Source organism: Condylura cristata, unplaced genomic scaffold (genome assembly GCF_000260355.1).
Source record: "Condylura cristata isolate star-nosed mole 26May11 unplaced genomic scaffold, ConCri1.0 scaffold00006, whole genome shotgun sequence".
Classification (NCBI taxonomy): Eukaryota; Metazoa; Chordata; class Mammalia; order Eulipotyphla; family Talpidae; genus Condylura; species Condylura cristata.
This window is the reverse complement of record NW_004567107.1, coordinates 23170970-23188766: the sequence shown is the minus strand read 5'-3', so window position 1 is coordinate 23188766 and position 17797 is coordinate 23170970. Positions and strand designations below refer to the sequence as shown.

Sequence of the window (17797 nt, the reverse complement as noted above, 5' to 3'; positions counted from 1 at the left end):
GTAAGAATGGATACAAGTCAGGGAATCTGTAGGATTTATTCATATAAAAGTTTTACATGTAGTAAAAGCTAGAATATTTGTTAGATTCTGGGTGCTTTGTCCTCAAGTCCAGTGCTTTTCCACTTCTTGTTTTCATATCCATTATTTTATTTAATTCTTACAGCTACGTTGAGGGTATGGACGAGTGGAAACATTGAGATTCAATGACACAACGTCTGAATAAATGAATAAATGAGATCTTTGGACGGCTAGTTCTAGACTTAAAATTGCTCTGTCACAGTGAATCTTCCAGGCATTTGTTCGTACTTCTGGATAATGTTTTTTAGATATGTAATATGCCTTTTATGGCTAATTTCTTAAAAATATGTCAAGTAAGAGTAATATTATCAATCTTACAGAGATGAAAAAAAAAGAGATAATAAATGTCAATTGCTTAGGACATTGCCCAATACTCATAAGTGGTAACCATTATCATCATCATTGAATTATGTGTTAACTTCTTTCACCTGAGTTATATCAAGCCTCAATTAACTATAATCTGTGAGCCCCTGAAATACCAGTTTCCTAGGTTGATATAAAGATTGTAATTAAAATAGAAAACCTCCAATATTGTCATAGATGATGTAATAGATCAGTCCCCCAGTTTTATTGTTTTTGCTGATAGTACTTGTCTGATAGCAAGGTTTTTTTCAATAAAAAGTTCAGACTTATGCAGTGTGTATGCACAAAAGTAGTGCCTACACTACTTTTGAACTATTGAAAAATGTTTATTCATAAGAAATGATCTATAATTCAAATGAAAAATTATTATAACATTGACAATTTATTATGTGCCATAGTGGCTATTTTACTAGATACTACTGGTAGATAAAAGAGATCTAAGATACGATATCCATCTTTAAATAGCTTGTGATACATGGATGGTAAGAAATACAGATAACCTACTTATAACAAAGTAGACATTGGTAATTATCATAAATTTAAGGTAAAATGTTCAATGGGAATTCAGAAGAGAACAATAATTTGGTGGGGGTAATGAAGATTTAAGAAACTTATGGAAGAGATAGAATTTGATCTGACCCTAAAAGGGTGATGTGGATTTCAACAGTGGTCACAAGACACGTGAATGAAAGAGCATTAACACATTGTGCATGTAAACATTGTGATAGAACGTGTTGGAGATTGGTGAGGGATCATTTTTGGCTGGGGCTTAAGAGGTTAAAGTGGAAAACAAGGTTAAAAAGTTGGGACCAGATTGTATTGTGTCTTGAATGCTATGTTACCCTAGGGAATTTAAACTTTATTTTTAGGAAGTGGAGAATCAATATATTTGAAAAAGGGCAAAGTTACAAAATCAACCAGTTGGTAGGAACTGGGTGGGAATAGTGTGTTTATTTATATACATTGCATGAAAGGCAAAGAGATCAGTTAAGTAGACCTGAAAGGAACAGACATCTGCTTATATTGAGGGGTAACAGTACAAGTTTTGATGACTTGGGTGGGGGATTCTATTTATAGACCGAGCTAAGGATGTGGAAAAGGGAAAGGTGTTTGGGGTAAGATAAGGGAGGAATTGATGGTGGAGGTAATTAGTTTTATTTTTGAGTTTGAGTTGCTTGTGGAACCTATCCAAGCGACTTTGTTCAGCATAAATTTACAAGTCAGTTCTTGAATACAGACGTGATAACTGAAGTCATGAGAATGAGAGAGATTATAGAGCAGCATTGTCTAGGATAGCTAGCTACTGGTCACATGGCTATTTAAGTTTAAGTTAATTAAAATGAAAGGTTTGATTTCTTAATCATACTAGCTCCATTCCAGGGGCAGGTTCATATGCCTCTGTTCACTTGATTATAATTCTTATTTTGCAGTTTTTTGAAGGTATAATTTAGATATACTGGCATGCATAAGTGTTAATTATCGGTTTTGACAAATGAATATACACGCCCCTATATACAAGTAATATTCCCATCTACCCAGTAGGTTCCTTCATTTTGTATAACATTTTAATGTGACTATTTTTGGCTGAAGATATTTTCATACAGCTTAAATTCTAACCATAACACTCCCCCCTCCTTTTTTTCTAATTAAAGTAACATTGCACTATGATATTATGTAAGTTTCAGGTGTATGGCATTAAAAATCAGCATGTGCACATACCACATTATGTTCACCACCAAGAGTTTAGTTGTATCCATCATACAGTTATTTCCTCCTCTTTTATTTACTTGTTCCTTGCATGCTATTAACTGCAATACCTTGTTGTTACCTAGACTGTATCACTTTATTTTTGAGCTTCACCTCATATCAACTCCCATCCCCTCTTTGACCCCAGTTTCTTAGTGGTCCTATTCCTGCTAGTTGAGGGTATCGTAGGGTGTGGTAGCACTTGAAGTGGGTGGTCTACAAGTGGGTAGGTGGTTGGTGCAGACCGAGAGGAGAGGGAGGTCCTTGGATGCTAAGGCTGGAGTGCTCATCTGGAGGTGACAGTAGTGCATACGGCAGGGGAAGGGGAAGGACGGGGATGCAGCATGATGGTCTTGTGGCAAGGTGTAGCAAGAATCTGAGGGAATATCTGAAGAGATGGGTGAATTTATTCACATGAGAAAAGGTATTAGCTGGGGCAGAGTGAATAGTCTAAGAAAGAAAAGTTAGGGCTGGTATGGTGAACAGTGGGATTTAGAAATAAGAGGGTAGAGTGTGTTTGGAGGATAAGTAGGAATTTATTCCTGGATAGATATTCTTTGACAGGGTCCTCAGAGACTGGAGTTCTGGAAGGATGCGTGGAGGAATGTGTTTGTGATGAAGCTTGTGCATGGTAGCATAGGGGAAGCAATAAAGAGCACATTGAGTTTTTTAACTGTCAGGATTTGGAGAACTAATGAGCCCTAGAGTTACTGATACAGATTGATGTAGTGATTACTGCTGCAATATTAATGTAATTGTGGCCTCAGCCCCTTCCAGGTGCATATCTTGGCCGTTCTTAGCAGATCCTCGCACTTTCTTTGGGCTGTACATTGATGGACCATGATAGCCTATGGAACATGCCTTTGCAGATAAGCCAGCTGGCTTTGGATTTTCTTATAACATCATTACTTAGAACCATGCTCTCCTTTGTATTTGAAAACACTGCCGCTGGTGGTGGGTTTGTTTCTGAATGCTTTTATGGGCAGAAGAACCCAGTGGGTGACTAAGTATACTTTTTATATTGCACACACACAAACATTGTTAAGAGAGTAGCAGTTGCAGCTGTTCATAGAGCCTGTCACCACTTGCCTGAGGACATTGTTTAAACAGGACTGTTCTGTGCCCAGTTCTTGCTGTTTGAGGCTACATCTCTGCCAGGGCTTTATTGTATCTTTAAAATATTTTATCTTTCCTTTATGAAGGTATCTAATTTACTTGGCCTACAGAAAAGATGCTTGGACACTCTTTTTTTGTGTTTTCTATATATCCCCCAGGTAGCTTGGTGAAAAGAATAGTATGTTGATTCCTGGAGTCAGAACTTTGAGCCTTCGTATCACACCTAGCCCGTGGAGGCAGTAACATCTACTGCCTAGGATTATTCTAAGTGTAAGATACTGTCACCGCATTCATGGTCGGTGTGGTTATGGCCATCAGTCTTTCTTTTGTTTTCTAGTTCATGTTTGGTCTCTGTGCTCATCATTGGTGAATGTAAGTACCTAACATGTTTAAGATGGTCCTTGAGTGACATTAGTAAGAGGTTCATCTGTTCAACAGTTACTGAACAGCATTATATCCTGCAGGGTCTTTCACATATTTGTGTTGTTTATTCTTGTCACGCCCTGTTATCCTCATTTTGCAGATGAAAAAGCTGAAACTGTTTGTAGCTCATGTAGAATAGCAGGGCAAGGACTAGAATTCAGACTTTCTGACTCTGAACCCTGATGTTCTTTTTTACATATTCCAAAGAATTTTTTCTTTTTCATATTTTCCCCTGTTTCAGATTTCTGTTTTGCTTCTTTCCTTGCATTCTTGGCCTGATCTTCGGAATATTTAACCTGTTTTTCAGTCATCACCTCAGTGAACTTCATGTTTCTTCTCCAGTCTTGAGCTTCTCTCTCAGCGCTAGTTGCATACATTTAGTCGCAGTGGGAGATAGCTGCATTCCTCAAGTCACTTCTGGCTTGCCTGCAAATGTAGAATAATTTTTTAAGTTTGAAATCCTATCAAGAAAAGAACTATGTCCTAAGTGTTAGGAGCAATGTCCCAAGTGTTATACAGAAATGAATAATACAAACATCTAGAGTCTCAAGAAGCTCAGTCTCGTGGCAGAGACGGATTTGAAAAACTCAATTATAAGATGGTTGTGAGCGTTGTCATGAAGGAGCTGGGTGCTCACGATGGAGGAACCCTTTGCCACGACAGAAGTATAGTTGGTAGTCAGAGGAGACCTTTTCTTTAAAAAAAAAATAAATAAAAAAGATTTATTTATACATAAACATACATGGTACATACATAACTGGGATATAGGCCAGAGGTGCAGGGGCGGTGAGAGGATTCACCAGAGACAGAGTAGGGAGCAAAATAGGCAGAGTGATGAAGTACACTGCTGAGGGGAGCAGCAGGCAGTTTAGGAGAGGTCTGTTGCACCATATGAATCACCTCCAGAGCCAGGGATCAAACTTGCACTGAAGCAGTCGCAGCTAGTTTCCTAACCTGTTGCGCCACCAGGGAGGGCCCAAGTGTTCTTTTCTAAAAAAATCATTTATTCATTTGTGTATACAAGAGCTGGGGTATAGGCCTGAGGTGTGGAGGAGAGGGACGGTATAGAGGATTCACTGACAGAATGGGGAGTAGAACAGGCAGATCCACAAATTATACTGCTAAGGGGAGCAGTGGGGAGACAGGAGAGGTCTGCTGGGCCACATGGGTCAGCTCCCTGTCCGTGGATCGAACTTATGCTGCAGTGGCTAGTGATCGCTTGATAGCGCTATGTCTTTAAGTCCTGCACCATTGGAGAGGCCCTGGAGGAGAATTTCAAAGTCTTTTGGACAGGATATGTTTAAATTATTTTTGTGTCCCTCAGTACCTAGCAGTGCCTGACTTGTGGATGGTGATCAGTAGTTGACAAATGAATAAGTCATGTAGTCTGCACTGCCTGCTGTGGTAACTGTTGGCACCCGTGACTGACGAGCTCTGGAAATGTGGCCCCTCAGGTCTGAGATGAGAGTGAAAAGTGCCACCAGTGTGTGAAGACTTTTTAAGAAAAAACAATAAAACATGAAAAAAATCTAAAATTATATATTGAAATGATATTTACTTGATAAACTGAGTCCAAAATATATTAAAATAATCTGTTTCTACTTAAAAAAAATATGGCTGCTAGAAAACACAATAACACACACATGTCTCATCCTTCTGTGGGGCAGTGTAGATCTTGTTTAACTTCCTCAGGAGGGGAAAACCACAAAGTTGGAAAGACAGCCTTAAGATGGAGATTTTGTATGTTGGAATCCTTGACTTCTCCAGTTCTCTTTTTAGGTAGCAATTAGATCAGTGTATAACATTTTGAGGTAAAATGGCTTAACTTTTGTCTTGTTAGGGTTACTGTGATCTCTGTTTTAGTTCCTATCACTAAGCTTAATAACATTAAGCTTTTTCATATGTGAATTTTATCTTTAGAAAAATCTGTTTTTGGTTCTGTTTTACATGCTTTCATACTTCCTCCATTCTTACTTCTTCTTTGCCCTTCCCACCCACCACACACACCTTATTTCATCCCTTCTTATTTTGTTTCCATTAGCATTCTTCCAATTACATTAACACCTTTGTTTGTGTTTTGTGGAAAGAAGCCTTTGCTGTTATGTGATGGGCTGTATAAATAACTGGTTGTTTTAATAGTCTTGTACATGCATTAATTATATCACATAGTCCTCTCAAAACTGCTTGAAGTATAGGTCCATTGTGATCCTGAATTTGCAGCTATGAAATCTCAGGCCTAGAGAGGTAGTATGCTCAAGGTCATGCTATTCATAATGCACAGAATCTGTAAGCTGAAACTGTAAGATAGAAATGGGAGGAGGCCTGGGAATTATTCATACAGTTGGATAGGCCTGTAAACTTTGGAGGACTCTCAGTCTAGAGAGCTAAGAATTAGTGTATTATTGTATACAAAAAACACATTTCAAATTAGGTGGATAAGTGTGTATATGAGTTTATGAGTTTATATTCATTCATGTGATTGACTTTGAATACTATCTTTCCTTCTTGACTCTATTTCTGATAATGGAATTACTATCACACTTGCATTTTCTTCACCTCAGTTCAGCTCAAGTCACTGTACTAAAGTCTGAACAGATGTTCATCAAACTGTGTTTTGATTCTCTTTGGAGAGAGATCTTAGGTGATTTAAATTTTTTAAAAAAATCTCTATTATTTGAAAAATTTTCGCCATAAGCATATATTAAGAAAAATTAAATACCTAGAAAAAAATTTTTTTAAAGATTTATTTATGCATATAGAACTGGGGTACAGGCCAGAGATGTGGAGGCTGAGAGGATTCACGAGAGACAGTGGGGAGCAGAACAGGCAGATCGACGAAGTACACTGCTGAGGGGAGCAGCGGGCGGGTCAGGAGAGGTCTCACCTCTGGGGCAGGCGGGATCCAACTCATGCAGAAGTGGCTTTAGCTTCTTTGTGCTGTGCTTTAACCCGCAGCGCCACCAGGGAGGGCCCATACCTAGAAAAATTATATAAGAAGAACTGCAAAGCTATTTCATTTGGGGAATTAAAAAAAAAAAACCCAGTATGTTTTATCGTTTTCATCCCCAAAATAAACCTTTCACTCTTACTTTTCAGAATCCCATAACATGCTCTCTGCCATTCCATTGTTCTTTGGCCTCAATTTCATAACCCCCAGGTGAATGATTAGAGTAAATCAGTTCTTCAAAAGCCAATGCCTTACACGCCATCTCTTTGTCACAGAGGTGAGCTTTCTTCTTGAAGTGGCATTTATTTCTGTAGCAAAAATTTTTAGTTTTCTTTGGCAGGTTTTTTAACAACAGTAGCTCATAGTGGTTATATCCTGCACATCTTTGTATATACTTTGAATTTAAGCAGTCTGCTTGCTTTGTTTGTGGCACACTGGAAACCTTGGTTCTTATCCAGCCCCCTCTCTAATACATTTCCTTTCCAAATTACCTAGTAAGGGTAATCTGCCATCTCAGAACCTTAAGAAGTCCATATTTTTCAATTTGCTTTTTAATATTCAGTGACATTATTTATGTTCTTTTAAGATGCTAGTGATCAGGGAGAAGATGTTTATATGGGAAACCACATGCCTTGCCCTGAAAACCTCAACGGTTACTGCATCCATGGAAAATGTGAATTCATATATTCTACTCAGAAGGCTTCTTGTAGGTAAGTCAGTAGTTCCAGAGGAGAGGTGAGAAGTGTTTTCTGTCAGTGGTTTATTGCTCTATAGAAGTTCATGAAATGTGGACTGTTACCAGAAAGTCGTGTTTATTTGCTATTGATTGAAAAATAAACTGGCAGCATCCTTTGGAAAACATTGGCAAATGGTATGTGAAAACAAATACATTGTATTAGGATTTTGAGATTATAGCCTGGACATTTTTAATATGTTGTATATACTTTAATATAAAAAGAAACATGCTATTTTCTAGGTACTATTTTGCCTTGGGCAATCTATCATGAAGTAATTGAAGGACTAGGTATGTGTATTGAGAACAGAAGACATCTAACTCAAATGGGACAAATCCGAAAATGGATTTCTAACAATAAGGGGGTGGGGATCTAGAACCAGGTGTGGAGTGAGAGGTGGAAATGGAAAGTGTGTAAATCATCAGCTCTCTGATTCAGAGAGGTACGTGACTTATTTTTGTCAGCTGTTAGAAATTTAGAAATAGTGCTGTGGCAAAACTCGATCTCAGATTTCCTAGTACTGAACCTAATGGTCTTAGTGCTTTTTGCTGTTCTGTGTCTGTGTGCGGACAACACTGCTGTCTGGAGCTTGTCCCCGGCCTTAGGTCAGTCTGGTTAGCTGAAACTTGTCCTTAGACAAGGGGGGTTACATTGCTGTCACTCTGCTCCCACTTGCCACCCGCAAGATTGGCCAGGATCCCTTTTTCCTTTCTTAGTCAAAACATCATAACATGGAGAATTACTGTATATTTCTTTTGTTCTGTCAGCTTGGAAGCCAGCAAAGCTTTCTCTCAAAGAAATAAAAGCAAGCTATTAGAAATGAGGTCTCTTGGTCCCGCCACTCTTTTAGTGCCCTTCGCCTGCCTATTTCTTTTTCCTCTTCTTTTGCTTGAAACACAAAGCAAAATGATACAAAACACTATAAACCATCAATGGAAAAATCTTTGTTAAGATTTAGGCTTTTGCCTCATTGAAAGTCCTTGGTTTTGAAGGAGCTAGGCCACCTGGGCCTCTCCGAACACTTAAAAAGTAGAGGTATGCAAAAGAGAATAGACCAGTTTTAAAATAAAATAATCCACTGGATTGCTTATTGATGCCACAGTGCATTCATGTCTTAACAGAGTTTCTAAAGCAGATTTGGGTATCTTTCAAGTCACCTAAGTGAGGGATAGTGAAGTCCTGCGGATGAAGTGGTACCGGACAGGTATTATTAACAATACCTGTCAAATAAAATAATTAAATAATATAATTTAATTAAATAATATATTTCAAGTACTTAGCACAATACCTGGTACACAGTATATAGTTAATAATTGTATTATTGTATAGTTAATAATTGTATATAGTTAATAATTGTATTTTTAGACTATAAACTCTATTAGGTTAGGGACTCTGTTTTGCTAATACTATCTTCCCAGGGCCTACCATAGGTCCTACACCAGCAAATTTTTTTTTTTTAAAGATTTATTTATTTATTCGTACAGAATGGGGATACAGGCCAGAGATGTGGAGGGTGAGAGGCTTCACCAGAGACAGAGTGGGGAGCAGAACAGGCAGATTGACAAAGTACACTGCTGAGGGGAGCAGCGGGCGGGTCAGGAGAGGTCTGCCACGCCATGTGGTCACCTCCGGGGCAGGCGGGAGTCAAACTCATGGGGAAGCAGCTCCAGATTCTCAGTGCTGTGCTTTAACCCGCTGCGCCACCAGGGAGGGCCCCACCAGCAAATTTTTTTTTAAGATTTATTTATGCATACAGAACTGGGGTACAGGCTAGAGGTGTGGTAGGTGACAGGATTCACCAGAGACAGAGTGGGGAGCAGAACAGGGAGATATACTGAAATACATTGCTGAGAGGAGCAGTGGGTGGGTCAGGAGAGGTCTGTTGCACCACAAGGGTCAGCTCCCTGGCTGGGTATTGAACTCATGCTGCAGTAGCTTCTGAGAGCTTCATAGTGTGGTACTTTAACCCACTGTGCCACCAGGGAGAGCCCAGCAAATAACTTTTAGAATGATACGATGGTCATCAACTTTTCCATCTTTTCCAGACTGGCACACTTTAACACCTCAGAAGCAGAACCACCTTATGTTGTGCATTTATAGTGTCTACAAGAATCAGGCCATAATATCACATTTCTACTAGTAGGTTTATGCATAACAGTGTACAGGCAGGGAGAAAACACCTTCAGCGTGAGTCCTGTTATTAGGTCTTCTAGCATTATCCTACCATTAATTTATTATTGCTAACTGTACTAAATTTTACCTGGCACTGGGTCTCAAAATTATGAAAGTGATCTAAAATTTTCCTTTCCAAAAAAAACAAAATATACAATCTGGTGGAAGAGACTAACAAACAACAAAGAATTAAGATATATTGTGAACAAAGCTCTCTCTCTACATAGGTATACCCACAGTGATTTGGGGGTTCAGCCCGCAGGTAGACAACCAAGTGCTTGAATTTTCTTTTAGACAATGACAGACAAAGTGATAATCCAGAGCATAACCCAAAATCAGTTGCCGAAAGTAATATCCAGGGAAGATTGCTTGAACAGTACATGGTCTATACATTTTGGTATTCTGATTTTAATCTTGGTATTAACTGTCAGAGAGATGCATATTTAGGACATTGTTAGAGCTCCTGTGGGACTTTACTTATTTTACTGAGCTTTGACTCTTGGCCATTAGTCTACCATATAAGACATTACTTTAAAAATCCTATGAGACTTCATTATACTAGTGAATTTATTGTACCTATATTGTTCAACATGTTCTCTATATCAGAAGGTGCCCTTTTTAATTGAGGATCAATGAGATATAAAATTCCCCTGACTATAATAACAATAGCAACTATAGTTCTTTTGAACAACTGTTATTGTAATTTTATGGAGATTGTATTTTGTGTCAATGATCTTCTCACTCTCTTTTGCATTCTTTTTTTTTTAACCCATTGTTTTTTTTTCTTTTTTTAATGGAAAAAATTTTAATCATAATAGTTTATTTTTTCATCATGTTGTGTCTTTTTCCATCTCAGTTGTAATCCTCGTGGACTTCCCATCATCAAATCACCTGTGGGCCATCACCATAGTTCCCCGCACTGCCCCCCATTTTTGATCCCATTCCCTAGTCCACCACCCTAAAATGTCTGTTTAACCTATTGCTTTTTAATCTAGTTGTAGAGTTGTGCTGTCATGACCATAAGCAGCTGTAGAACATTTTATCAGCCCAAGAGCCCTTTAGCTCTTATTCCTAAATATTGTCATTCTCCTCAGCTCCAGACAAGCCCTAACCTATTTTCTGTCTTTATAAATTTACCTATGTTGGAGATTTCATTGAAGTGGAGTCATGTGACATAGGATCCTACTATGTCTAGCTTCATTCACTTATAGTAATACTCTCAATGTTTATCCATGTTGTAGCACGTGTCAGTACTTTTTATGATTGAATGGATAACAATCCTCTTACAAGTTGATGAATATTTGAATTGTTTCTACTTTTTTGCCTATTATGAATAATGTCACAAACAGATATTTGCAGGTTTTTGTGTGGATACTTTTTTTTTTTTTTAAGATTGATTTATCCATACAGAACTGGGATACAGGCCAGAGGTGCAGGGGTGGTGAGAGGACTCACCGGAGACAGAGCGGGGAGCAGAACAGGCAGATCAATGAAGTACACTGCTGAGGGGAGCAGTGGGCAGGCCAGGAGACGTCTGCCACGCCATGTGGATCACCTCCAGGGCGGGCGGGGATGGATCCCATGCTGAAGTGACTTTAGCTTCTCAGTGCTGTGCTTTAACCTGCTGCGCCACCAGGGAGGGCCTACATGTTTTAATTTTACTTGGATAAATGCTAACTCTTAGCGCAGTTGCTGGGCCAAGTAGTAACTTTGTCTTTAACATTTTGAGGAACTTGAAGACTGTCTTTCCAAAGTAGTGTTACGGTTTTACATTCCCTAAGTATTCCCTACATTTGCTATTATCTGCATTTTTGATCCTAAAGTGTGTGAAGTGGTCTCTTTGTGTGGTTTTGATTTGCATTTCCATGATGATTAGTGATGCTGAGCATCTTTTCATGTGCTTGTTGGCCATTTGTAGATCCTTTTTGTAGAAATGTCTGTTCAGATCTTTTGTCTATTTTGTAATTGTTTTGCATCTTTTTGTGAGTTATAATAGTTTTTTAAAATATATTCTAGGTACAAGTCTATATTGAACATATAATTGGCAAAATTTTTTTCCTGAAGGATATCCTTTCATTTTCTGAAGTGCCAAGGATTTTTTATTTAGTCCAGTTTATCATTGTGATGGTTGCTGCCTATGCTTTTAGTGTCAGATCTACAAAATCATTGCTTAATCTAAGATCATAAACATTTATTCCTTTTCCCTCCCTTTACTTACTTTTTAGCTGTTACATTTAGATGTATGATCCATTTGAGTTAGTTACGTGGTGAGGAACACATCAGCTTTATTCTTTTGCATGTGGGTATCAAGTTCTCCCAGTACAAGTTGCTAAAGAGACCGTCCTTTTCTCATTGAATTGTCTTGGCACCTTGATCAAAAACTATTTGAGGGGCCCTTCCCGGTGGCGCAGTGGGTTGAAGAACAGCACTGTGGAACTCTCCACAGCCAGTGCAGCACAAGTGCAGTCCCCGGCCAGGGAGGGCTCACATGGCTCGGCAGACCTCTCAGTCTGCCCGCTGCTCCCCTCAGCACTGTACTTCGTCAGTTTGCCTGTTCTGCTCCCCACTCTGTCTCTGGTGAATCCTCTCACCCCCCTGCACCTCTGGCCTGTGTCCCATTTCTTGTATGTATAAATAAATCTTAAAAAAAAAAACCAGAAACCAGTTGACCACAGATGTGCGGGTTTATTTCTAGACTCTCTATTTCATGATACAGATCTCTACCTTACTACTTTGTTTCCTGTCTGCTAAGAACCTTAGAGCCCAGTATGAAACCGCTGGCAGGAGTCTAGAGAGCAACAGGATTGGTGGACTCATATCACTCCTGGCTTCTGTGTTTCCCTGTTCCCTGGTTTCTTTATTGTTGTTGTTGTTTTGAGTGCTTTATTAAAACTTTTTTTAAAATAAAGTGTGAGACTTCAATGAATCCAGTATCTTTAATGAATCCAGTATCTTTACGCTACAGATATTTTATTAATGAGTTCCAGCTTTGTACACTTCAGAAATATGAATTTTACATTAAATACCTGTCAAGTTATTATCAACTTAATATTGTTGCCTTTTTATTTAATTTTAATTGGCATTCAGATAATTTCTGACATTAACACCTCTCTGAATGCTTGCCTCTTTTTGTGCCATTTGTGACTTATTTTCATCTCCCCTCTATGTTGTAAGTTATTTTCTCATGTACACTGAAAAGTATTTTCAGAGTAATTTTGTGCTGTGTTGAAAGAACTGTAAATGTTCAAACATATTAGTAATACCATTTCCAAGTGTAAAGAATAACACTAAGTAAGTAGAGGAAAGTACATACTCAACCAAGATGTTCACCACACCTGATTTATAATTGTGAAACTTGGGAAGTAACTGATATGTAATAGAAAACGGAGCATATAAGTTATATAGTACAGCGTCTGAGTGGTCTGTTGTATTTCTATTTTTAAATGAAGGTGGTAAATATTATTTAACACTTATAAAATTAGTGGGACATCACAGAAGGTGAAAGGAATACTATGTTAAATGGAGCTGTTAAAAAGGGTATAGGAAAATACCTTTTTTCTCAAATGGAGTGAGAGCACCAGTTTTTTGTTTCTGCTTAAATTTTATCATTCTATTGTATATTTTAATTTAAAACCTGTAATTACTGAGATTATAATTCTCAATAAAATTTTGTTTCCCCTTTCAGGTGTGAATCTGGTTATACTGGACAACAGTGTGAAAAGACAGACTTTAGTATTCTCTATGTGGTGCCAAGTAGGCAGAAGCTCACTCATGTTCTTATTGCAGCTATTATTGGAGCTGTGCAGATCGCCATTATAGTGGCAATTGTCATGTGCATAACACGGTAAGTCATGGCATAAGAAATGGCTGCTTTAAATTGGAGCGGTAGATAAAGGAAAACTGAGGCACACTGAAAAATGATAAGGGTTTTATGTCTAGCCCTCTATCAGGGAAAAAATCCCTAGGATCAATTCCTTGAGGTTTCCACGTGAGTCTGACCTCTCCCTTTTTTGCTTCTTTAAAATATGGGCAAGTGCTTATTCTTGGGGGTAAGGGGTATGTCAGGGCTGCAGGCAGAAAGAGCATGAGAATAGTAATACATAATAAAGTTTAGGGCTCTTAGAACTGTGTCCCATCTTTGAACACTGTATCCAGGATAGCAGGATGCTTAGAATGGTCTACACATGTACAAAAGAGCCATGCAGACATTTTTTAAGCCCTGGGAACCTTCAAGGTGTTATCTGCGCTTAGCATATACTTTAATCTGTAATAAATATTAGTAAGAAAGGAAGGAATTAGAAGTTAAAGCTGCTTTGCTTATTTTGTCATTGTCTTAACATTACTTCATTTGCTGGATTATAGTAATATGTAATAATTTTAAAGTTTTCTATCACCACTGAAATCATTTGTCATATAAATGGTTTTGAACTGGCATAAACTGGGTGTTTTCTGAGTTTAATAGAAATATATGTCAGAGCTGAACTGAACCTGAGAAAAAAACAAGCAAGTCAAGTTCATATTGTCTTTATGCTTCCTACTCTCCTGTCTTCCTACTCTAAGGTTTGATGTATATCATTTCTATACTTCTTTGCTGTATTCTAGACAGCATGTTGGCTCATATCAACTACAGATATTGGCAGGCCGTGATGGGTTTATGGCTCTTCTATGCAAAGTCTGGATAGAAGCCAGGCCTTCAGTTATCTTAGCCATCTGGAGCTGAAATGATAAGTCTAGAAATTATAGAAAATGCTCTGAGTAACATATTTTTCATAAAAATCCAGGGACTAACGTCAGTGGACTTTATTCTATAAGGTAGATGATCCACCCTTAGGCAATTCCACTGAATGTAAAATTGGGTGGATTAGAGGGACATAATGTTATAAAAAGTCATGTCAGCAGAAAAAGAGAAAACATGTGTAACAGCAGGGCTGCCTGTGGCCATTTGCTGTAGGCTCAAAGGTAGGCACTTTGCCTCTGGTCCTTCAAGCAGTGTGCTGAAGCCCTGGATTTGGATTCAGTGCTGCCTGACTCCTAAATCATCCCTCTTTACATCGAACCCCCAGAGGAGGGTCCGTGTTGTGTCATGCCAAGCATGAGTATCACGTGGGGACAAGGTTAACTTGATTTTCTAGCAGTTCGGGGTTCTTGAGCACCAGGGGAACATGAACTTGGTATAAACTATCTTAAAAGGCAATAATCTGAACATCAAATACATAATTCATTGGAGGAGGGAAAATGTTAGGTAGGGGCAGATCATTTAGGACATAATTAGGGGAAAGCAGTCATGGAGTGATCAGTGATTTGGAAGGTGAAGGAATTAAATAAGATAAAGATAAGGGAAGGTTTTGAGACCTGGTGACCTTTAAGAAGATCAAAGGCTATTAGAGTTGGCTGGAAGCACTTTGAGTTCAACCTCTTTGTTCTGGGGAAGCGAAGAAACTGAAACCCTGAGGTGGGAGTGCCTTGACCAAGGTCATAGAGAACAGTCCTTTGTAAACCGTAATCCATATTTTTGTCCTTCTCTGCACTGTAATCCTCAATTACTAAATTAGGCTATTTTCTTTAGTATGCTGCAGTTTGTACCTGAAATCCATTTGTAGCCTTCACAGACAGCTAGATAGCACAATCAAAGTTTCATTGTGTCACGTGTCTACCTGAAGAGTCATCTTGAATTTATCACAGATTTCTTCTTGAGACCTGTCTTTTATTGTGATATTTTTCTCCCCATGCATCTTGCTATGTTGTAGACTATTATAACTTTGTATTTGGACTTATCTAAGTAGAATTTTTCGGGAGTGGCTCTCCCACACAGTCATTGTGGGACAGCTGTTCACTTACTCCGTGGTGGCTGCTCCACGGGGTGACACTTCCTTTGAAAGGATGTCACTGCTGACCTGCTTATCAACACTATATGAGTAAAATTTTCCTCTTTCACACTTGGAATCTTATTTACATTTTTGGACTTATGAAACAACCAATTGTTAGGCACCTCAAACGTCTCCCCACTCCATCCCCATTTTATAAATGAAAAAACCAGGCTTCCTTCAAGTGGCAAATTTTCTAAGGCCATGGTGAATTAATAATAGTTTAAAAGTATTGTTTGACCTCAGATGTTTCATTGCTTATGAAATGGGATTGGCTCCAGTGTTTTCATGAGGATGAGTGAGATAAAATATGTGAAAACCACTAAAATAGAAATGCTGACTAGATTTTTAAGCCAGCACAAATTATAGTGCTCTGTGAAATGGAATTAAAATATAGATCTTTAGAGTGTGGAATTCACTCCCTTTTTTTCATTAGATTATAATATTCCCTACTGGTAGAGATTTTAGGGGTTGGCTCATCTCTTAATTTAATATTTTATATAGAATAAAGTAGAGGTTACACAGGTAGGTATTAGTAAAGCCCAAACTCAAAATTAATGATTTTCCCAAGTCTCTTTCCTCCTTGTGCATACATAGTAAGAGCTCGTAACTTTGCATTTTAGTGGGTGGGCATTAGCGTGGTTATGATACCTCCGTGGAGAAATAGGTGGTGAAATGAGAGTGGAGTGAAGGATACTCCTTTTCCTAGCCTGTTCTTTATTGAGTTCTGTGGTTTGTCCAAGCAGGGTATAAGACTTCTTTTGAGCCATTGTGTAAAATCACCCTTCCAATGTATTCTTATCTGAGGTTGATAAGCTTACTTTTTCCTGATTTCTCCCTTTACATAACTGGTTTTGTCATTTGGAAGGGTGTTGTAGGGCTCACAAAAATTAGGGATCCTTTCTACTGTGACTTGTTTATGTTATCAGTTGTTGCGGTTGGGGAGGTATTAGGGTGGGGAAAAGGGGGATTCTTCTCAGGGGTGCATATGCAGGAAGACCCTAACAGCTGCATCTTATATCTAATCCTTGCCTCTGGCTTTGCAGGGAGGATAGCAGTCTGACATATTGGTCCTTACCTTGTCTTGTGTCAGGTAGCATCCTGTTTTCCTTTCTGTGATTACATACAATGTGCCTTTATGTGTGAAATTTGTATTACTTTGGAAACTTTTGAAATATCCTAACCAAATCACTTTTTTTTTTTTTTTACTCAACAGAAAATGTCCTAAAAACAACAGAGGCCGACGACAGAAGCAAAACCTAGGTCATTTTACTTCAGATACGTCATCCAGAATGGTTTAGATGGATGACTTTTATATGTACACTGACCATGTGAGATACATTTATTATGTCTTTTTTTAAAGAATGGAAACGTTTATTTCAGAGGCCTTATTTTTGGACATTTTTAGTGTAGTACTGTTGGCTTGTAATATTCAGCTACAACAGTTTTGGACTCTTTAGTAGCCTTTGTCTTATGTTTTTAAATACAGAAATTGATTTCACAAATTTGTACCACATGGTAACTCTAAGACTTGTTCTTTACCCATGGAATGTAATATTTTTGCAAAGATGGACCACTTCACAAATGGTTATTGAAAAAATTCATACCCACTTCTTCCACAATGAACACAGCAAATGACTAAGCATGAACTAAAGGTAAAGATGTTTACAGATTACTTTTCTTACAAAAATAAAAATAAAAATCTAGAAGACACTGTGTTTAAATAGACACTTAAATGTTTTTGAGATTTAGTAAATGATTTTTTAGACACTGCTTATCGCATGAATTGTAAAGCTGTGTGTGTTAGATATAAAATATTTATAAAATATACGGACTGAAATTTGACTACTCCTCTCTGAAAAAAAGTAATTCCAATAATTTGAAAAAGTTTCTGGTAGCAGAGATGGATGAGATCATTGAAAGGTAGATTTAGATATTGTGAAAATGGTCTGTTTAACAAACAGATTGGAATAAAGCCTATTCTCTCAGTTAACTACTTTAATACACATTCATTTTTAAAGAAAATATTTGTTTTAACATAAATAACAAATTGTATTAGTGTTTGTGAATAAAATGCAAAAATGATTGTTAATGATTGGTGCTCTTAAAGTGAATTTGAAATTATGAGACCTCTATCCAAATTTGTCCTGTAGTAATAGCTATATTAATAGATTGTTGGTGTTTAAAGATCAGAAGTATGAATAGAATGTATTCAGCTGTTTAACATGTAGTTTAGATTAGAAGTATGCATGTAGACTTTAATAATATGTTCAAAGTTAAACATTAATTTTAATATTTGGTTTGAAAAAGCATGTTATAATATAATGTTTTCCCTATATGGCCTTGGCGTTGGT

The 17797-nt window shown here is 37.8% G+C and overlaps 1 protein-coding gene across 1 annotated transcript in view; it reads left to right on the top strand.

Annotated features, from left to right (window-relative positions):
• LOC101625838 (myb/SANT-like DNA-binding domain-containing protein 3) overlaps positions 1-17781 on the top strand; it is a 109267-nt gene extending 91486 nt beyond the window's left edge. Inside the window, exons 9-11 of the mRNA XM_004677475.2 lie at positions 7260-7383; positions 13265-13423; positions 16660-17781. Coding sequence (XP_004677532.1) covers positions 7260-7383; positions 13265-13423; positions 16660-16744 — 368 coding nt within the window. The 3' untranslated portion in view covers positions 16745-17781. The remainder of the gene's footprint in view (positions 1-7259; positions 7384-13264; positions 13424-16659) is intronic.
• The last annotated feature ends 16 nt before the right edge of the window (positions 17782-17797 follow it).